The 18649-nt window shown below is 34.8% G+C and overlaps 3 protein-coding genes across 3 annotated transcripts; 1 reads left to right on the top strand and 2 right to left on the bottom strand.

Moving 5' to 3' along the window:
* The first annotated feature begins 907 nt into the window (after positions 1–907).
* On the top strand, positions 908–7221 carry LOC132604186 (transmembrane 9 superfamily member 5). The gene is made up of 7 exons (XM_060317562.1): positions 908–1256; positions 2621–2661; positions 3257–3845; positions 3960–4091; positions 4909–5065; positions 5151–5635; positions 6503–7221. Exons 1-7 carry the CDS (start codon positions 1108–1110, stop codon positions 6717–6719), a joined length of 1770 nt encoding a protein of 589 aa, XP_060173545.1. The 5' UTR covers positions 908–1107; the 3' UTR covers positions 6720–7221.
* Positions 7222–7785: 564 nt separating this feature from the next.
* LOC132604168 (NAC domain-containing protein 1-like) lies at positions 7786–12272 on the bottom strand. The gene is made up of 2 exons (XM_060317540.1): positions 12119–12272; positions 7786–8776 (listed from the first exon to the last, which is right to left on the bottom strand). The coding sequence occupies exon 2, from the start codon at positions 8721–8723 to the stop codon at positions 8100–8102; it is 624 nt and encodes a 207-aa protein (XP_060173523.1). The 5' UTR covers positions 8724–8776; positions 12119–12272; the 3' UTR covers positions 7786–8099.
* Positions 12273–13224: 952 nt separating this feature from the next.
* LOC132604176 (cytochrome b-c1 complex subunit 9, mitochondrial) lies at positions 13225–16449 on the bottom strand. Its single transcript, XM_060317550.1, has 3 exons — positions 16184–16449; positions 15963–16010; positions 13225–13479 (listed from the first exon to the last, which is right to left on the bottom strand). The coding sequence occupies exons 1-3, from the start codon at positions 16274–16276 to the stop codon at positions 13432–13434; spliced, it is 189 nt and encodes a 62-aa protein (XP_060173533.1). The 5' UTR covers positions 16277–16449; the 3' UTR covers positions 13225–13431.
* Between the last annotated feature and the right edge of the window lie 2200 nt (positions 16450–18649).

Raw genomic sequence — 18649 nt, 5'->3', positions numbered from 1 at the left:
TATATATATATATATATATATATATATATATAAAATATTACAATATAACTTTCTAGAAACTCTTCTAAATACCTAAGATATTTATTTTTCCAAAATATTAACTTTAAATTTTCACATGTCCCTACCTGGATTTGTATTAAATTGTATGTACTCCGTGTAGTAATTAAAAGTAAATGGAGTAGTAGTAAATTGTCATTTTCGTAGATTACCTCGAATGAATAGCATCTTAATAATATTAAATACTTTAGTATAGGTCTTAATTATTTAAATATATTCAAACTCAATTAATAATTAAAAGGTAAACTTCATTTAATAATTAAATTATGAATAATCAAGATTTAAACATAAAAATAAGTTATGAACGAAATAGGAATTATTAAAATTCAAATCTCCATTAAGTGCGGACAAATTAGGCCTAAGAAATATCTATGGCAGAACATTCACCTTCCTTTTCTTCGAAACTCAAGTGAAAAACACACAATTTCTTGTTTTTTTTTTTTTTATAGCCTTAGTTCCCGAGTTAGCTTGCGTGTATCCAACTAATTCATACCTGTTATCTCCTTTTATAGGTATCAGATAATTTCGTCCATCAAAGTTTAGACCATTAAAAAAATTTAGTGTTTTAGCCTTCGTTGTTCCTATTTTGTTTATATTTTTGTCATTTATTTACTTTTTATAATTATTTTTAAGAATATTGTCATATATGTAAAGATTTGAGTATATTAATCAATCAAATACGTCCAATATTATTGATCTCCAATATCCATCCCACTCATTTCAAGTTGATTTCATTTTTTATGAAAAGAATACTTGAGCAGTCATTGTAATTTCTTTTATTCTATTAAAATACTTTTAGCATTTCTCACAAAATTTTAATACAGGGGAGCTTAAAGAAAGAAAAGGAGAATATGGTTCTTTTCTTATATTTTTTCGGTTACTCTTTCACAAACTTAAAAGGGAAAAAAAATCATTAAATTTGTATGCCTAATTCCCTATCTTAAAGTTAACAGTCTAACTTGTTGCTATTGAGTTGACTATTTAGTAAATCAATTCCATTTCTTGTTTATTCAATTCAAGAACTTGTCTTTCTTCCTTCTGGATCCACTAATGGGTCGTATGATTTCTCAGTTAATTCTACCATTTCAGTTACTGTTAATATTGGGTCTCTCTGTGGCTTCACCAAATGATCATCGCTACAACCTTGGAGATGAAGTCCCCCTTTTTGTTAACAAAGTTGGTCCCTTGAATAATCCCAGGTACCTTCTTTTTTTTTTTTTTTTTTTTTTAAACATTTGGGGTTTTCTTTTTTTTGCTTAGTGTATGAGATTTGCTTTTGATTTCATGAGGAATGTTGTTACAATTTTAATTCTTTAAGACTGTTAAATTATGTGCTGTTATTAACAATAATGTTGCCATTAATCAGACTTGTTTTCCTTCACCTGAGTTAGATCCAGGATTTAGTGGCTGTTTGAATACCACTACATTCATTGCTACTATGTGACAGTGGCTACAAACTTAGTATAAATACATACATTTTTTGAGTTGTTCAACTATGTGTGTGTGCATCGTCCAAGCTGCTGCCTTAGTACTATATCCGCCCCTAAAGATGCCCTCCCCTGTTCTATAAACGGGTATGATGATGCAAGGAATTATGAAAAGTACTGCTACTTGTACAATAGACCCTTGTGGTCCGGCCTTCCAGCGGGAGCTTAGTGCACCGAGCTGCTCTTTTCTTTACTGCTACTTGTCAAACCCTTGTGGTTTTATAGAATTGAGAATGAGGGTGAAGAGAAGTAATAAGGTTTTGTTTTTTCCTTTTTCCTCATTGACATTGTTTTTGGAAGAAGCAAAGAGACTATAATGTCCAAATTGGAAGAGAGGTTCAACAAATAATCACCAAGCAGACTTTCTAAGTTTAAATTAGGTTTAGCTTTGGATGTAACGGAATTTTAACCAAGATGCGGTGCTACAAGCGATAAGTGAATTCTAAGACTTCAGCCTAGCCAAATCAGCTTGCGCTAATAACGAATTGGTATTAGTTGTTTGTGGGAGTGGTAGTATAGAGGAAGAGTCGATTGAGGTACGGGAGGGGTCAATGTATAGAATGATGATATTTTTATTGTTGCACTTCTTGATATCTTACAAGGATTTCCGAGGTCATTTTTGTACATGCTAAAACTTCCATTTGCTGCATAAATGGAGCAGTTAATCATCTTGAAGAACTTTCAGCATTTGCATTTAAATTTCTTCAAATTTTAAGGTCCCCATTCTCTGGTCTTTTTTCTAAGCATGAAATATTTTCCCTGGTTAACTTTTTTAAATCCCAACACATACCAACATATAAGGATATTTTCCTTTTTCTTTTAGCTGAAAATTCGCCAGCTGTTCGTCTTACGGAGATATTTTCTTGAGTGGCTTTAGTAATTCTTATAGGGTCTTTCTCATTCTTGTGCAAAATTCTATGAAATTGGAATCATCAAAGCAAGTGAAATGAGTCAAGGATCTTAATGTAAAATATCCAAGTTTTCTTACTGATTGTAATAGTAAAATGTCTGAGTTTTCTTGATTCACCCTTGCAGTAGATAATCCTGATATTCCTATATCTGTTATTCTTTTGCAGTGAAACTTACCAATATTATGACCTGCCATTCTGCCAGCCAGGTCAGCATTTTTGTGCTTGCACTTGAGTATAGTATAGCCGACCCAGCTAGTTTGTGATTGAGGCATAGTTGATTGGTCGGCTTACTGAATATCATATATCATCCAAATAAAATCCTTTTTCTTTTCCTTCTGCTGAGTTGTGTTGGACTTATTCTAGGCCAGTACTGCCAACGCTGAATACCGTGAAATATACAGAGAAACTGTACTATTAACATCTTGTGCTTCTTATCTGCTTACAATACAACAAGTCAACAACAACATACCCAGTGTAATCCCACAAGTGGGGACTGGGGAGGGTGGCGTGTACGCAGCCTTACCCCTACCTTGTGAAGGTAAAGAGGTCGTATCTTCTTACAATACATAAACTCAAAATATATTACTGCTTAGAGCAAGAGCAAAGCTACTAAATCTGTGATAAGATGTTATTCACGGTACTGTTATATATATTTTGTTTAGTGTCACTGGTAATCTCTGGAGTTAGTTATGTTGAAAATTTAACTTTCTTATTTTCAAGAATTTTTCGGTGAAGGTTGCTTAACATAAAATTTTAGTTTCAAAAAAAAGAATTTTGACCTTTTATTTTCACTTGACACAGGTGAGCTGCTTCCGGAAAAGGAATCCCTTGGGGAAGTTCTGAATGGTGACCATTTAACCAATACCTTGTATCAGTTGAAATTTGGAGTGGAGAAAGATGGGGCTGTCCTGTGCCACAAGAAGCTTAATCAAAATGATATCTCAGAGTTTAGAGCCGCTATTATTAAAGATTACTACTACCAGATGTACTTTGATGATCTTCCTTTCTGGGGATTTGTCGGGAAAATTGAAGATGAACTCTGGACCCTGGATGGAAAGGGCCCCAAGTATTTTCTCTTTAAGCATATCCAATTTGATGTGCTTTACAATGGAAACCAAGTCATAGAAATACATGCTCTCAGTGATCCAAGCCATGTTGTGGATATTACAGAAGATATAGACCAAGATGTAACCTTCACGTATAATGTACGCTGGAATGAAACATCAACTCTATTCAAGAACAGAATGGAAAGATACTCTAAGGCTTCAGCAAAACCAGTGATCCATCAAGTTCATTGGTTCTCAGTAATTAATTCAATTGTTATTTCTGTTCTGCTGATGGCCTTTTTTGCTGTGAGTATGATGCAGCGTCTTAAGAACGATCTACGAAAGTAAGACTCATGTCATGCTTATTGCTAATGGCAAAACAAGTAATCTATGTATATTTACATGAAGGTATCTGAAGCTGAAAGCACTTTTCTCATACTTGTATGACTGATATGCAGATGGGCTAGCGGTGATGAAGAGGAAGACAAAGAAGTGGGTTGGAAGTACCTTCACGGGGACGTATTTAGATGTCCATCAAACATGCCTCTGCTTTGTGCGGTTATCGGTGCTGGTACCCAGCTGTTGACCTTGTAAGTTGTAGCTCTTATTTATTCATCAGCTGATTTCATAACTTCATTAAGTTCTCTATAGGCTGCAGAACTTATAATAGGTGTTCCTTTCGTTTTCATATGTCCATTGAGCCATCTTCTATTTCTTTTCTGCATTATCACTGAGAGAGAGTCTATGTGCATAAGTTTGTACGTTTGATATCTAACTCAAGATATTGTATACCCACCTTTCCAATTCCCAACCAGTCCCCTTTAATAAAGTATATCTCTGAAGGCCCTGGCTGGTGGGGTCTATTTTGTCCTGCTTCTGTTAGTGATCTTTCACTTTCCAACTTGGAAATACAGAATCCTCTGAAGCATGTTTTGTCTCTTTCCAACCAGACAATCCACATGATACGTAATGCGATAGACTTCTACATCTGCTCCATCTTTTATCAGTCTTCTGCCCTTGCCAACAAACTCTTACAATCCCTTGGCAAGTCATTTTGTGACCATGTTATCCCACCAAATGTTGCATGGTATCAGCATCATTTATCTTCTATATTCTGTATATTTTTGAGTAAATTTAAGATCTATGGAAAGATAGCTTCGAGGAAATATTTGTTTAACTTTGTCAATAAGAGCTTAGATATGGAAAAGGTTTTACATTGTCCTGTTAGAAGACCTTCCATCCCACGTATTTTCGATATAATCGGCGTGGTTTTCCATTATCTGCGAAAATACTTCCATGTAAGGGTGGTGCTTACTGCATGATTATGTTTGACATATTTATATTACTTAATTGATCATGCCAGGCACATCTTATGCCTTTAGTTAACCGTTTTTGCTGCACTTTCAGGTTCTGCTGCTTATTTATATTGGCATTTCTTGGTGTCCTATATCCATATAACCGTGGAACTCTCTTGACATCCTTGGTCATAATTTATACCCTTACATCTGCAGTTGCCGGATACAGCTCTGCCTCTTTCTACAGTCAATTTTTTGAAACTGGATGGGTAACTTTTATCAACTTTGTTCCAACTTTTTATTTCTGTAGTTATTGTTTTTCCAGGAACTGAAAACTTTTCTTTTCACCATCAGGAAAGGAGCGTTACTTTCTCTGCAGTGCTCTTTCTTGGACCGTCCCTCATTATGCAGTTTTTCCTTAATTCAGTCGCTGTATTATTTGGGGCTACCTTAGCAATTCCATTTGGCTCCATAATTGTCATTATTCTTGTTTATACCTTCATCGCTATTCCACTGCTTGCTCTTGGTGGGCTAATTGGCTATCGGTGTAGGTCTGAGTTTCAAGCACCTTCTGCCACAAAGAAGTGTGCAAGAGAGATTCCACCGCTAGCTTGGTACAGGAAGACAACTGGTCAAATGTTTTTGGCTGGTCTTCTACCTTTCAGTGCCATTGTTGTAGAGTTACACCAGTTGTATGCTACCCTTTGGGGCTACAAGATTTCGACTCTTCCTGGTATTTTGTTCTTTATGTTTGTAATCCTCATACTGCTCACTGTGACCCTAAGCATCGGTTTGACATATATTCAGCTGACAGTGGAAGACCATGAATGGTGGTGGCGGTATGTATCAATTGACTATATCTTTATAACTTTGCTCTTTCTGTTATTTGAATGTTAACTGGTGGAGTTTTAATTGAATTTCTTTAACTTTTTTTGTGATAAAGAAAATACAGTTTTCTCCTTAATCTTGTCTACTTCAACATTTCAACAAAATCTCAAAGAGAGAAGGGTAATAATACCCAGATTTTATTTCCTATCCGGAATTTGGTAAACACAGTGAAGGCTATTGGCAACTTTGTACTTCGAATGTTGAAGGAATTCATACGTTCCTCACTACATTAACTACTTTCTTGTGACACTATGACATTATTGAGTGACCCATTGAATCGTGATACTGTGAGAGGATATTGCGTTTTACAGAAGAATTGAATGACAACTTATTGTTGAACACTGGATGTCGGACACTAGAATAGTAGAGTTGACAAGCAGTTCCTCTATTTGGGGGCTAAATGCCACTTTTTTTGTTCATCAATTACAGTAGGCACAGGAAAAAGCAACTACCTAACATGAATTTTGGCATTCATAGTAGCTGTCATTCTGTTGAGTAAGATTGAACTCTTGCATTTTCTAAATTGGGAGTGCCAAATAAGTTCTTACATAAGTTCTTACTTTGTTAGTCTGCTGTAGTGGTCTACCACATTTACTGCAATACTCTCAATTTGTACTAGATCAATATATATATATCTATATATATGTTTGAGCAAAATGTAAACCTGGATGAGTTTATGTTTTCCAAAAGCATTTAAGGTCTCAAAGATCATTAGTGGATATCTAATTTTACTTGATATTGAATCCTTTTCATTTGCTAGTTCATTTACAACATCTATGGCTGCCTCCATAGACTGATAAATATGTTGTTTGATGCAGGTCTATTTTCCGGGGGGGCTCAACAGCTGTATTTATGTTTGCCTACTCCATATACTTCTATTGCAAATCAAACATGAGTGGGGTCTTGCAGACTACCACCTTCTTTGTATACAACACTTGCATATGCTATGCATTTTTCCTTATGCTTGGAACAATCAGTCTCCGTGCTTCCTTGATGTTTACCCGTCGCATCTACCATGCTGTAAAAAGTGAATGAGGCTCCTTCTTAGTCTTCGTGATTGCTACCATTTGATGGTCTTCAGTGTTATGAGGAGTTCAACAAAAAGGGTTTCCATCTTCGTGCTTGATATCATTTAGGAATCTCTTTGGTGATTTGAGCAGCTAAACAAAATGGGAAAGGTTTCTTGTTTTTGGACAACTGAGCATTGTCAGCAAAAACTTAGGCACGGCGCATTCTTAATCAAGTTGTACTGCATTCATAACTTAGACAGTAGTAGAAGTTGATATCAAATGAAAAGTATTAGGCATTCCTGTTATGAGTTGGAAATATGACCAGATGTTGGATGTGAGGTGTTTCTACAAAGTATAGTTCTGAAGCCATGTAGTTGCATATATTTTTTTTCTTTCCCTGGAGCTGTGCTTGTTCAGTTCTTACCAACAATCTTAAATAGTTGGTGATAACTCAGGTAGGGAACGCAAGTACCTGATAGTTCAGTAGGAAACTTGCAAAAGTGATACTTTAGTTGTGTTTTTGACCATTATCTCTTTATTATATCCAAGAAAATATGGTTGACAATCTCCACAAAAAGAGATGTATAAGTAACTCCGGTAGTATTTTGTTCAAATGTACGGATCATGCTCATGCATTATGCATTTCATGATTAAGACTAGGTAGAAACTTAACAAGTTCATCGTTTATGTTATTTTCATAATTAATACTAGGTAGAACTTAACAAGAACTAATTTCATCGTTTATCTTCTGTGGGTTTAGCAAACTATTGCAACACATCTGAAATATTTTAAAAGTAATAACTATCCAATTCATACTTCATCATAGCGGTACTTATGCCCGGCCAAACTTTTAAAATCAGCTTATTTTTAAAAAGTTATTTTTAAAAAAAAATATTTTTGGCGACAAACATATTGCATTTGTCCAATTAACTTAAAACACACTTTTGAGCAGTAATTAGTTTTTAACTAAGATTTTAAAAAGTGTTCCTAAATATATTTTTTTCAAAAGTGCTTTTGAGAAAACTACTTTTTTAGCTTCTGAAAAACAGTTTCTTCTACACTCAAAGAAGCACTTATTTTCTTCCAAAAGCTGATTCAAACACCTCACTTTTATAACATAAGCACTTCTTGAAAAAAAATAAGCACTTTTGGGCTCCCAAAAGCGTGACCAAACATGCTATAAGCAACATCTACCAAGCTGAATAATTGTGTATGTATAAACATCTATTAATTCAATTGGCAACAGTACATGGCCAATAAAAGTTCAGTTTGTGCTAGTTCGTCCACGCCTTAATTGCAGACAACAAAAGCTAACGAATAATGGTTCAACAATATACTGCTTCTTGTGATTCTTGAAAATTCAGAAAAGCCATTGTTTGAGACTCAGAGAGTGTTCCAAATTCCTTCACATATTATTATCATTGGAAGTCGCCAATACAGAGTCAGCAAAACCAGCTACCTCATCAGAGTCCTCAGAAGCATCATCCAACGTAGTTGTGGACGTCACAGGAGAACAAGTATCAATGGGCTTCTTCTTGATGGCACACAAAACATAATCCCTGCAATCCCCGTCGAACTTTTGAAGAATAACCTTAGAGAGCTCGTACTCCTTCATGAGCCAATCCCCATCTTTATGCTCCTTATTCACGTAACGCATGCTCTTCTTGCATCCAATAATAAGAGTTGATGATGAGTTCCCCATGTTGTTGTAAACTGTTTTTTCCTCGCCTTGTTGTTTCCAACTGCCTTTGTTTCCCACTTCACGATGATACGTCATGGGGCTTTTCTTCTTCAGCTTCGTGATGAAGTAGCGATAACAGTCGTCATCATCTTCATCTTCTGATCCTCCACAGGGTACTCCTTGACTGTAAATCTCCCATGGCTCTTCATTACCATAGACATCTATGTTGGTGGTGATAAATCCAGCATCATGCATCTCTTGTTTCGCCACGAATCTTAGCAAGAAACTAAGTCCTTCTGCATCAGTTGGATGGAAACGAAAACCCTCTTTTAGCTCTAAGTGCTCCATGTGTGGATTTTGTTTTTCTTGCACTCTCTCAACAACAATGAAACAGAAATCAACTACAAAAACAGTAGTTAGCAACGGACAAATTCTGTAGCTAAACAACAAAATTTGACAGCGACAAAGATTGTAGCTAATTTCAATTCTAGAACTAGGGAAACAAAAGAACATGAAAAGAAAGCAACTTGCACAGGCCAGAGATGTGAAGGCCGAAGGAGGATTTCTGAGAATTTATAGACTGAGGTTCAGTCCGCTTTAGGAAATTAATTAACTCATGGTTTATTCAATTTCTTCCGTCCAAAGAAAGCATTGAAATCTTAAAGCAAAACACTATGTATGGATGGTATGAACTGGCTAAACAAGCATTCTTAATTACCATATCAACTCTTTCTCCCAATTATATATGGATACATTTTTAATTTCTCAAGCATAGTGGAGACTTTTTTATAAAATTCAAACACATATGGGGACTCTTGACTTCAACGAGAATTAAACACAAAAATGATATTCTAATTTCTTGTCTGCTAATTCTACCAAAAATTAACTTAATATATCCAGCTTAGAAAATGTTGGACTTAGATGTTTCTGGTTCAAGAGTGTCTAACGTTCTATATTCCTCATTGGAACTTATCTAATCTATTAACCTACATAACAGTGTTTTACCTATAACAACCACCATTTTTTAATCTCAGGATTTCAATACGCAGGCCTCAGCCATTTCTTATTCCTCTTTATCGAAGATCTTATATTTGTTAAGTCTGTGACTTAAATTCGTAATAACCAAGTTCATGAACTTCAAACAAGATCCATATTTCGGTGCCATAGAATATACAAATGTCAATGAATCACTAATTTCATGATGGCTACTTAAAGAACAAGAAAAGGATAGATGACTACAGACTCAATAGGTTTGATGATATTTTTTCTATGTTCTAATAATGGGAATATAAATACCATACAGAGACCACTAAAAGTAGCTTCTCTAAGACCTTTATATGTAAGTTGTAACAAGTACTTCAAATTTCTATGTTTGCACAATCTATCAAGAATTTCAACCATGGCAGACCACTACACTTATCAGAACACCAGCATAGATATTCCATTTTTGGTAACAGGATGGTGTAGTATTTAAACTTCTCACTGTATTCAAGAAGTGATCATATTGCAGCTCACCCAATCGAGACTATAATTGCTTGATTTTAGTAGTTGTCCACTCCCAGGATATTCTATAAGATTTGTGGATACTACTAAAGGGGCAGCAAAACCTTACAATGCAAAAAAAAATAAAAAATAAAAATATATATATATATAAATAAATGAACGTTTTATAATGCAAAAATGGAGACCATGTAGCTACTCAGGAATTGCAGATTACTGGTAGTAACCACAGCAGAACAACCTCCCAAATTGAATTAGAAGCCGCAGAATAGAAATAGCGCTAGTGTGTGAGATCAAGGAGGAGAGGAAAGGACTCGAGCAGACAGAGTTCTAATCATTAAAATGTTCCTACTGTCATCATTAATCAGCTACATGTAAATGAAATGACTAACATATGGAAGAGACGACCTAAACAGCTTTCAAGACTACAAACTACATATATGCAATCGAATTCAGGGCAGACAAGAGAACGTTTGAAACAAAATTCTTGCAAATTAAAGGAGGATGAGCCTGTTATAAAATCTCCTAAAATTCTAAAAGTGAAGTAGAATGCAAATTAAAGGAGGGCGAGCAACTCATAGAAAGAAAGTGTATCTTGACACTAGCCCAGAAGAATGGTTCTCTATTTGAATAACAAGTGCTTCTTGCGACTCTCTCTCTCTCTCTCTCTCATACAAAGTAGCCTACACAAGAATAGCTTCTTTTTAAATTACAATTGTATATATGAAAACCAAGAGCAGTGATGATGTTCTTAGTTTATTTGACATATGGGGAATTGTGCTTTTCCATTGAAAGAAACTTCATTATTTGATATGTTATTTTCTTTTCCAGCTTCCCCAACAAAATCTAATGTACAACAACAACAACAACATCATACCCAGCAAAATCCCACAAAGTGTGGTCTGGGAGGGTAGAGTACGCGGACCTTACCCTACCTTGGGAGGTAAAGTGGTGTTTCCGGTAGACCATCGGCACAATAACAAGCAATTCAAAGAAGTATAAATCAATTCAATTAGATACTAATATAAGTGGATGCTCTAGGCTAAGTAAGATTTCATTGTCATTCTCCTGGATAATTTTCCTGTTAATTCTTAGTTTGTTATTCGAAAAAGCTAATAGAGGCAAAGCAAAAGTGTAGGAGCAGATGAAGACTATATTAACATTGTTCTTGTTCTTTACAAATCTGGACTTGATTTATAAAGAAGCAAAACTTACACTTATCCATCAACATTCAAATGAATGAGACAACTTATGTTACAAAGTTGTGAATTCCAGAGATTGCCATGACTCTAAGCCTTAATCTGATGCAATATGAATTTAGGAGCTATAGTAAGATAGATGAGCCGATGCTTGCAATGGTTGTACCAAGTGCAGTTTAAAGCTGTGGACACAAGTTTCATCAGTTGTACACTTGTACCTGAACCCCTTAACTTTAAGTCTCTTTACCTATGCAATTACCACAATTTTCCTTGTAATGGTTCTTTTAGATTCCCATAAGCTAGCTAGGGCATCTCTCTTATATTCTAAGTATCATGTAACCATTTTGCGATTATATCAATTAAATATCCTTTAGCTCTATTTTATATCGCTTGGTTTTTATCTAGATTTCTTAAATTCATTCTTGCATCATTATCGTTTGAATTTGATCTTTGAAAAGAGGAAACAGAAAAGTGAAAACAATCTTTCCCTCTTTAGTGTGCAATCAGCAATGTAAGTACTTATTGACCCGTATGATGAGAATTATTTACTTTTTTCCGGATTTTTTTTTTCACTTTATTTGAATATCAGAGTTTGACCATTGAAAATTCCATATTTGGAAAACTTCTAAAACCCAGTATATTCAAACAACCAAATATTTTTTGAAAAAAGTATAAACAAACACAACTCCATCTTCAACTCCAACTACAAAAATTCCAAATAAAGTGAAAAATATTGGGTTCCTATGGCCAAACAACTACTTAGGATACTTGTTTTGATCATGACGATAGAAAAACAGCATCATCGCATAGCAGCCGTTAAATTTCGAAACTACCCAAAAATAGTTGTAATAATACAGAAAAAAAAGGATTCAGAGAAAAATAAAAGAAGAAGACCAAGCACTGAAGAAAACGAGAAACAACCATTGAATTTCGAAATTAATAAGGATGCATGGAGACAAACCTAGTAAAAACACCCCAACAAAAAAAAAAAAAAAAAAAAAAAGAGAGAGAGAGAAACGATGAAGGAAAAAGAGAAGAAGATACCTGTAGAACAGAAACGCGCTCGACAGCAACAACACAAAGCAATGAGAAGAATTATATAAACATTGTGAAAGTAAAAACCTAATAGTACTACGTCGGTAATTTCAGCCGAGCGTTATCCAACTTACACGTAGAATTTTGGGTAAATAATTAAAACAGAAAAGGGTCAAATATACCCCGTACTATCAGAAATAGTTTATAAAATACCTCGTAGTATTTTTGGTCCAAACATATCCCTTCAAATAATGCTTATAGTCTGAATATACCGTTCCCATTATACTTTGGAACAAATTTGCCCTTAAGCACGTGGCAAGCTCAGAATTAAATTACCCACATAAAATTCACTTATGAGCATGAACGTGTCCATGGAATTCACCATTTTCCAAACAGAAACATTCTGTAATTTGCCTTTGAATAAGTGTTTGTGCTTTCCTCGTTCTCAATAGGGTCTAGAGGAAGTGATTAAAGTCACTTTTTTATTTTATCCATACACTTTAAAGTTATTTTTCCTGAAATGTACCTGAAAGCTATTTTGGTTTAAATGCACCTAAAATAGGTCAATCCAAACAGGCTCTAATTCATCTAGATCCTCTACATTTCAAGTTTGATACGATGAAATAAGTTTTGCGGTCGATGGACCAACAGTCTATCAACTATGTGAAAATACGATTAAGTCCGCACACTTTTAACTGCCTATCATTTCAGGTTTCACATTCTGTTTTTTCATCTGATCTCCTATCTAACTCCGAGATGGAATGGAGCACATATTATTTAGCAATCACAAGATTTTTCCAAGAAATGTGAATATAATCAAACAAATCCCGAGGATCAAGATCTTAGCACTGTACAGTCTTAATTAGTATGAAAGAAAGAAGCTTCTTTTTTATATTATACTCACAATTGAAACCTTGGAGAATACTCCTTTTATTTTTTTAAGCATGGTGAACACTAGAAAGTTGAAAGGATGCAGCCATGCAGTATATTGAAGGCTGTTCGTTGCTACCAAGGAAATGGAAAGCACCAGATTTTAACAATTTCCTCCAAGGCACAGCGAATATCTAAATGAATCAGTCTTCTTTGATGCATTTAACCATGGTGGCGACACTAGATAATTGAAAGGATACATAATAATGCGAAGGCTGTTCTTTGTTACCATGGAAATGGCAAAAGTAACAGTTCACTTAACAATTTCCTCCAAAACACAGCAGACACAAAAAATAATCAGCCATAACCATCATGGCCCAGTAAGAAAATAATTATTGAAAGATAATAAAATGCTTGTCTTCTGACTCAAATGGGCATCCATTACTGCAAGTCTATTCAGCAGGCCTCTGTCCCAAAACTGAAATATCTTCATAACGCTTCTGTATTTCAGTAACAACAAAAATTTTAGCAACAAAATTGACACAAGCCAAGCAAGAACAAAGTGAAAAGAATACTCGGAGCAAGAGGGAAAAAGCATAGCCTAGGATCCAAACATATACTAGAATGAGCAAAACTTTCATCACGCTTTACGTTGAGAGCTAAAAATTTAAAAGGAACATGACAATTTAAATTCTCAAGATCATCACAGTAGAATAGAACAGACACTTCTTGAAAGTTTTTATATATAGATATAGAAGCAATTTTAGTTCGTCCAGACTTAGAGTTGACCAGGAAACTTGTTAAGAGTACTGGAAAAAAGACACATCAAAGAGGAATCAATTTTAACTAAGACTGGCCGCGAAGCACACCTTATGCAGCTCAAAATTTAGTAATCATCTTTGTTTATTTTGTGTTTGTGTCATCCTTCTTCTGAGCCAAGGTTGTTTTGCTCCTTGGGAGTCAAGGTTCTTCTCATTCTTAAGACTTTCTTATTATTGATTAAAGGTTCCATATGACGTCGTCTGAAGCAATTACTGCATATTGAGTGACAGCAGAAGATCCTCTTTTTTGGTGCTATATCTTAACTCTCAAGCAAATAGAATCAGACATTCAGCATTCAACAAGTCAAACATTATCTCATGGATTCTCCTCCTATTAAATCCACCTATCAGAGTTTTGCAAAATATATATGGTCTCGAACTTGGATAAAGGGTAACAATTAAGGTAAGTTGATGTCCATCGTAGAAGCAGTTTATTATGATGAATTCTCTAGGTCTAGCGTTGTCAAGAGTCTTTTCTACTATTGTTAAGACTTGTATGTCCATGTTGGATAAGTATGAGATTAGAGAACCTCTACTTTTAGAAAACTCCTAATTTTCTCTAAAAGATACTGTATTTAGTATTGGAACGAGATGGACCTGAATAGACGGGAATGGATAAACAAGATTCATATAGCCATCTACAACTAATTTAGGATTGAGGTGTAGTTGATTGATTGATCTATTGATTCGTACTGGAATGCTTTCTAGCTAAAACTTCTGCACATGCCTTCTCTCTGCTATACGTCCAGAATTTGATTTCTTCAGGATTTTTTATTACAATTAGTGTTGAAAACCATAATTGAAGTCAGATATCAACTCTTGTTTAAGCAATCAAAATCAACCCAGCATGCCCAGCAATTCCAGGTCTTTCATAGAGACTGGAAGATACAAAATGGATTATAGATCCTATTATTTTCAAAGGAGAAGCTAGAACTAAGAAAAGGAGAGAGAAAAGGAGCAAATATTAACAGGTTACGGGAATAAAGACATCAAACAACAGGTGCAGAGAAAGAGATGGGTTAGAGTAAATAGAAGAGGGAAAAGAAAGAGGAACAGAAGGAGGGCAGTATGCAGGTTATGTTGCTCGGACTCTTCAAAAATGTCAACGGGTGCGTGCCGGATCCTCCAAAAGTAATGCGGTAGCATTTTTGGAGAGTCTGAGCAACATAGACTGCAAGAACTAAGTAAATAGTAGAATCAGTAATGAAATAGTAGAATAGAGCAACTGTTGAAATGAGATGCGAAAGAAAGGGGAGTTTGCAGGAGAAGGACCTGATCATCGAAGAAGAGGAGGAGCTGAGAGCAGGGGCAGATGTAGTGTTACTGTTACGAGTTAATCCGAACCCAGGAGCCGAGGCTCAGTCTCAATATATGTGTTAAAATGTTCACTAAATAAGTACGAATAATAGATGTTGGAGTTGGACGCGGTAAATCAAATGGGCTGTGGTAGAATCCCGAATTTGAACTCATAATGTTCAAATCCTGGATACGCCTCCTACTGTCAATAGCTAGAAGAAGAAGAATTTGAAAAACCAGAGAAGAAGGAAAAGAAATTCCGATACAGAATCATATTTTGAAACACAAAAGGGTGGGAAGGGAGGTAGGATGTTAAATAGGACAACGTTCCTCAAATTTAGTTTATCTAAGGAATAAAACCATGTAAACCCCCTATACATTGCAAGCAACAAAGTCAAAGTTACGATTTGTCTTTGGCTTAGCACGCCAAGGACAACATTCACTGTCTTTGACCAATAAATTTGGAAGTGAAAGGTAAAACAAATCAAGTACGGTCCCTATCTAACACAGATACCTTTTCCATAATTAGCTAAAACCAAGCTGGTGATAGATGGAATCAATAATCTCTTTCATATAATTAAAAAAAAAAAAACTGTCCATACAGTCTGTACTATGAAGAACACCCTATCCATACAGTTGGAAAACAAAATTCCTTACATCTCCATTCTAGTTTAGAGCCCTGATAAACTCATCCCAATTATATAACCCATTTTAAACAGCATTCTGAAACATCAATATCATAACAAACTCTCAAGAATCCAAGTAAAACAAGAAAGAAAAAAATAATAAAAAAGATTGATGAAACATATAAGATATAACCTTTTTCTTAAAAAAATCTCAGAAAGAAAAGGAAACAATTAACATACCCCAACATTATTGTGCTCCCAGAGCTTATGAACCCCATAATCCACTGCCTGCAATTAATAAAAACGAAATCAAACTCGGACCCATCTCATAATAATTTACATCACACCGATTCAGATCCAGTTTTAAACATACCCAAATAATGATCCCAAACATAAACACACATAGGAATAATAATAAAGACAACTTTCTGATCTACAGAATTAATGGATAGAAGACAGACCCGTTCACCAAGTAAAGCGCCAGCGATAACGAAGGTGACATAGACAGAGTTGCGGCGCATAAGCACTTTGTAAATCCCTTCAAATAGCACCATTCTGCCTCTGAAAGAGAAATCCGAACTTATACAAATGGGATGATTGCCAATGCTGTGCTAAAATACTACTCGCGCTGTATTAACACTATTAAACCTATATCATCCAATTTGGAGTGCCCGTTAGACTGGTTCAACTTTGGACCCTTATTTTTTGGTTTCTGGAGAATGTGTGGCATAATTTTTTGAAGCACAAAACCATGTCTCTCTCTCTCTTTTTTTTTTTTTTTTTTATTTTATCCGGTGTTGATACTTGCATTGGAGCCCGATTATATCTATATTCGCGTCTCGTAGGGCCCCATTTCGAGGGAGGCTCCCTGCTAAGGATTTTTTTCATACTCAGGGCTCGAACCCGAGACCTCTAATTAAGGGAGGAACAACCTCATCCACTGTACCACATTTTTTGCGGTTAACCCATGTATTTTTGGCTTGAGATACTTTTAGAGATTTTGGAGTTTGGTTTTACAATATTAATTTTTTATGATTTACGGAAATACGTTATCATGCATAAAAGCTTGTTTAAAATTTTGAGTCGAAAATAGTTTAATAGAAATATTTTATCGTATGCCCAAGTACTCAATCAGAATGTCTAAATTTATCAATATTTTTGCTTTTATAAAAATTACCTTACTACATCAGTCTCGGACATTGTCTCTCGTGAGCAGTGTTTTCAAAGGTGTTTTTGGAGCGAGTCCAAAAATGGGGCGTACCAAAAACGCTTTGGGGCGTTAATAAAAGCCTTAGATCCATATTACGACCGTCCTAAAATTTGGGGCGTAAGTTTCGGGTGCAAAAGCGTAAGCCCTAGATGTAAAAGCGTGTGCCCTGAGCGTTAAATTTGATTTTTATTTTAAAAAAAAAATTGCTATAGATTATGATTTTTATTATTGGTTAATGATATTTATACTTTATGTTATCATGCTGTAGCGATGTTTCCTAAAATATAAAGCAACTCTCTCATAGAAAATAATACTGTCATAAATAGTTTTTTTAGATGATTATGTCTGAAATTGATAGGATAGAGATTTCATTACACCATGTTCCTGAAACATATTATCCATTTTTTGTCATTGGTCTTACACTTTTTACCCTTCTCCTTCTTTGAAATATATAAATAAAAATCAGTGCAAATATTAGTTGAGGGTTTGAAGGATATATAGATGTGAAGATCGATGATGAAGTGAATGATGATTCATTTTAATGATTATCTAGGCTATTGACATTTTTTATGTTGTTACCATTCCCAAATAATGATTATAATAACTTTTTCTATATCATTGGTGATTTATTTGAATTTATTTTTAGAGTTTTAATGAAAAAAATTAATTTTGCTTATTTTCTTACTAATAAAATTATAAAATTGAAGATACATGAACATACGCCCCGTAGATTCATGGGACTTCTGCGTAAAACGTCTCGCCGCGCCTCCCTCTTAAAACACTGCTCTTGAGATAGTTCATGTGCTCATGTTTATGTGCAATATTGCCTTGGTGTGAACACTTCAAAGATAGCACTAATTAGGAGGGTATGAACTATGAGCCCGTTTGGATTGACTTATAAGCTGTTTTTAGCTTTTTTGAGTATTTGGCTGGCCAGCTTAAAGCCATTTTATGCATAAAATAATCCCAAAAAAATAATTGGGTTCGTTTGGTTTAGTTTATCTAAAGCAGCTTATAAGCTGAAAACAACTTATAAGCCAAAATAAATAAATTAAGCCCACCCAAACAGGCTCTATAAGGAGTTTTAAAGATAAGGTCACGTCAACATCAACTAAATATAGCTATGTTTTCAAATTATATTTTTGATTGTTTCGTGTTAATTAGAAATAATAAAGTAAATATGTTACTTCCCCGCTTAGAATGAATGTGATAATCAGTTTCGTCTCCTTTTTTTTTTTTTTCAAACATAGTTGTATTCAGGAAAAACTAGAAAATTGCACCAAGTTAGAAACAGGTTAAAATGTGACAAATGATGTAACTTTCCAATAACCAAATATATTAAACAAAAAAAGGTGGACATTTGCACGATTATCCTTCAAAGGCACTGGTCTTTAATTTTTGCCCTTCGCCTAATATCATGGGATTTGAAATTCGAATCTCAACTCAATTAAAATAAAATCGTAAAGCAGAGTTTTGTAGCAGAGTTTAGGCTTATTCGGGCCAAAATTAGGCCTCAGACAGAGTTTCAAATTCTATCTTAAGATTGAGTTTTGCGAAATCTAAACCTCTACCTTGCGTTTTTTTTTTTTATTGAATTGGGGTTCGAACCCACCCTGAATCTTGGGTATTAGATGAAGGACAAAAATTAAGGACGAGTGCCTTTGAAGGGCAATCCGCTCAAAAAAATTTTTTAAGTTGGAACCAACCAATCCAAATT

This window comes from Lycium barbarum, chromosome 1 (assembly GCF_019175385.1).
Source record: "Lycium barbarum isolate Lr01 chromosome 1, ASM1917538v2, whole genome shotgun sequence".
NCBI classification, from domain to species: Eukaryota; Viridiplantae; Streptophyta; class Magnoliopsida; order Solanales; family Solanaceae; genus Lycium; species Lycium barbarum.
This window is presented reverse-complemented; position numbering and strand designations above follow the sequence as displayed.

Excerpts from the sequence above, each read along its gene's own strand:
- LOC132604186 (XM_060317562.1), top strand. The coding sequence starts at position 1,108 with ATGGGTCGTATGATTTCTCAGTTAATTCTACCATTTCAGTTACTGTTA. Across the intron at positions 2,662-3,256 it reads CCTGCCATTCTGCCAGCCAG|GTGAGCTGCTTCCGGAAAAG; the intron begins GTCAGCATTTTT and ends CACTTGACACAG. Across the intron at positions 5,636-6,502 it reads GACCATGAATGGTGGTGGCG|GTCTATTTTCCGGGGGGGCT; the intron begins GTATGTATCAAT and ends TGTTTGATGCAG.
- LOC132604168 (XM_060317540.1), bottom strand. The coding sequence starts at position 8,723 with ATGGAGCACTTAGAGCTAAAAGAGGGTTTTCGTTTCCATCCAACTGAT.
- LOC132604176 (XM_060317550.1), bottom strand. The coding sequence starts at position 16,276 with ATGGTGCTATTTGAAGGGATTTACAAAGTGCTTATGCGCCGCAACTCT. Across the intron at positions 16,011-16,183 it reads GCGCTTTACTTGGTGAACGG|GCAGTGGATTATGGGGTTCA; the intron begins GTCTGTCTTCTA and ends TATTAATTGCAG. Across the intron at positions 13,480-15,962 it reads GGGAGCACAATAATGTTGGG|AAGCGTTATGAAGATATTTC; the intron begins GTATGTTAATTG and ends ACTGAAATACAG.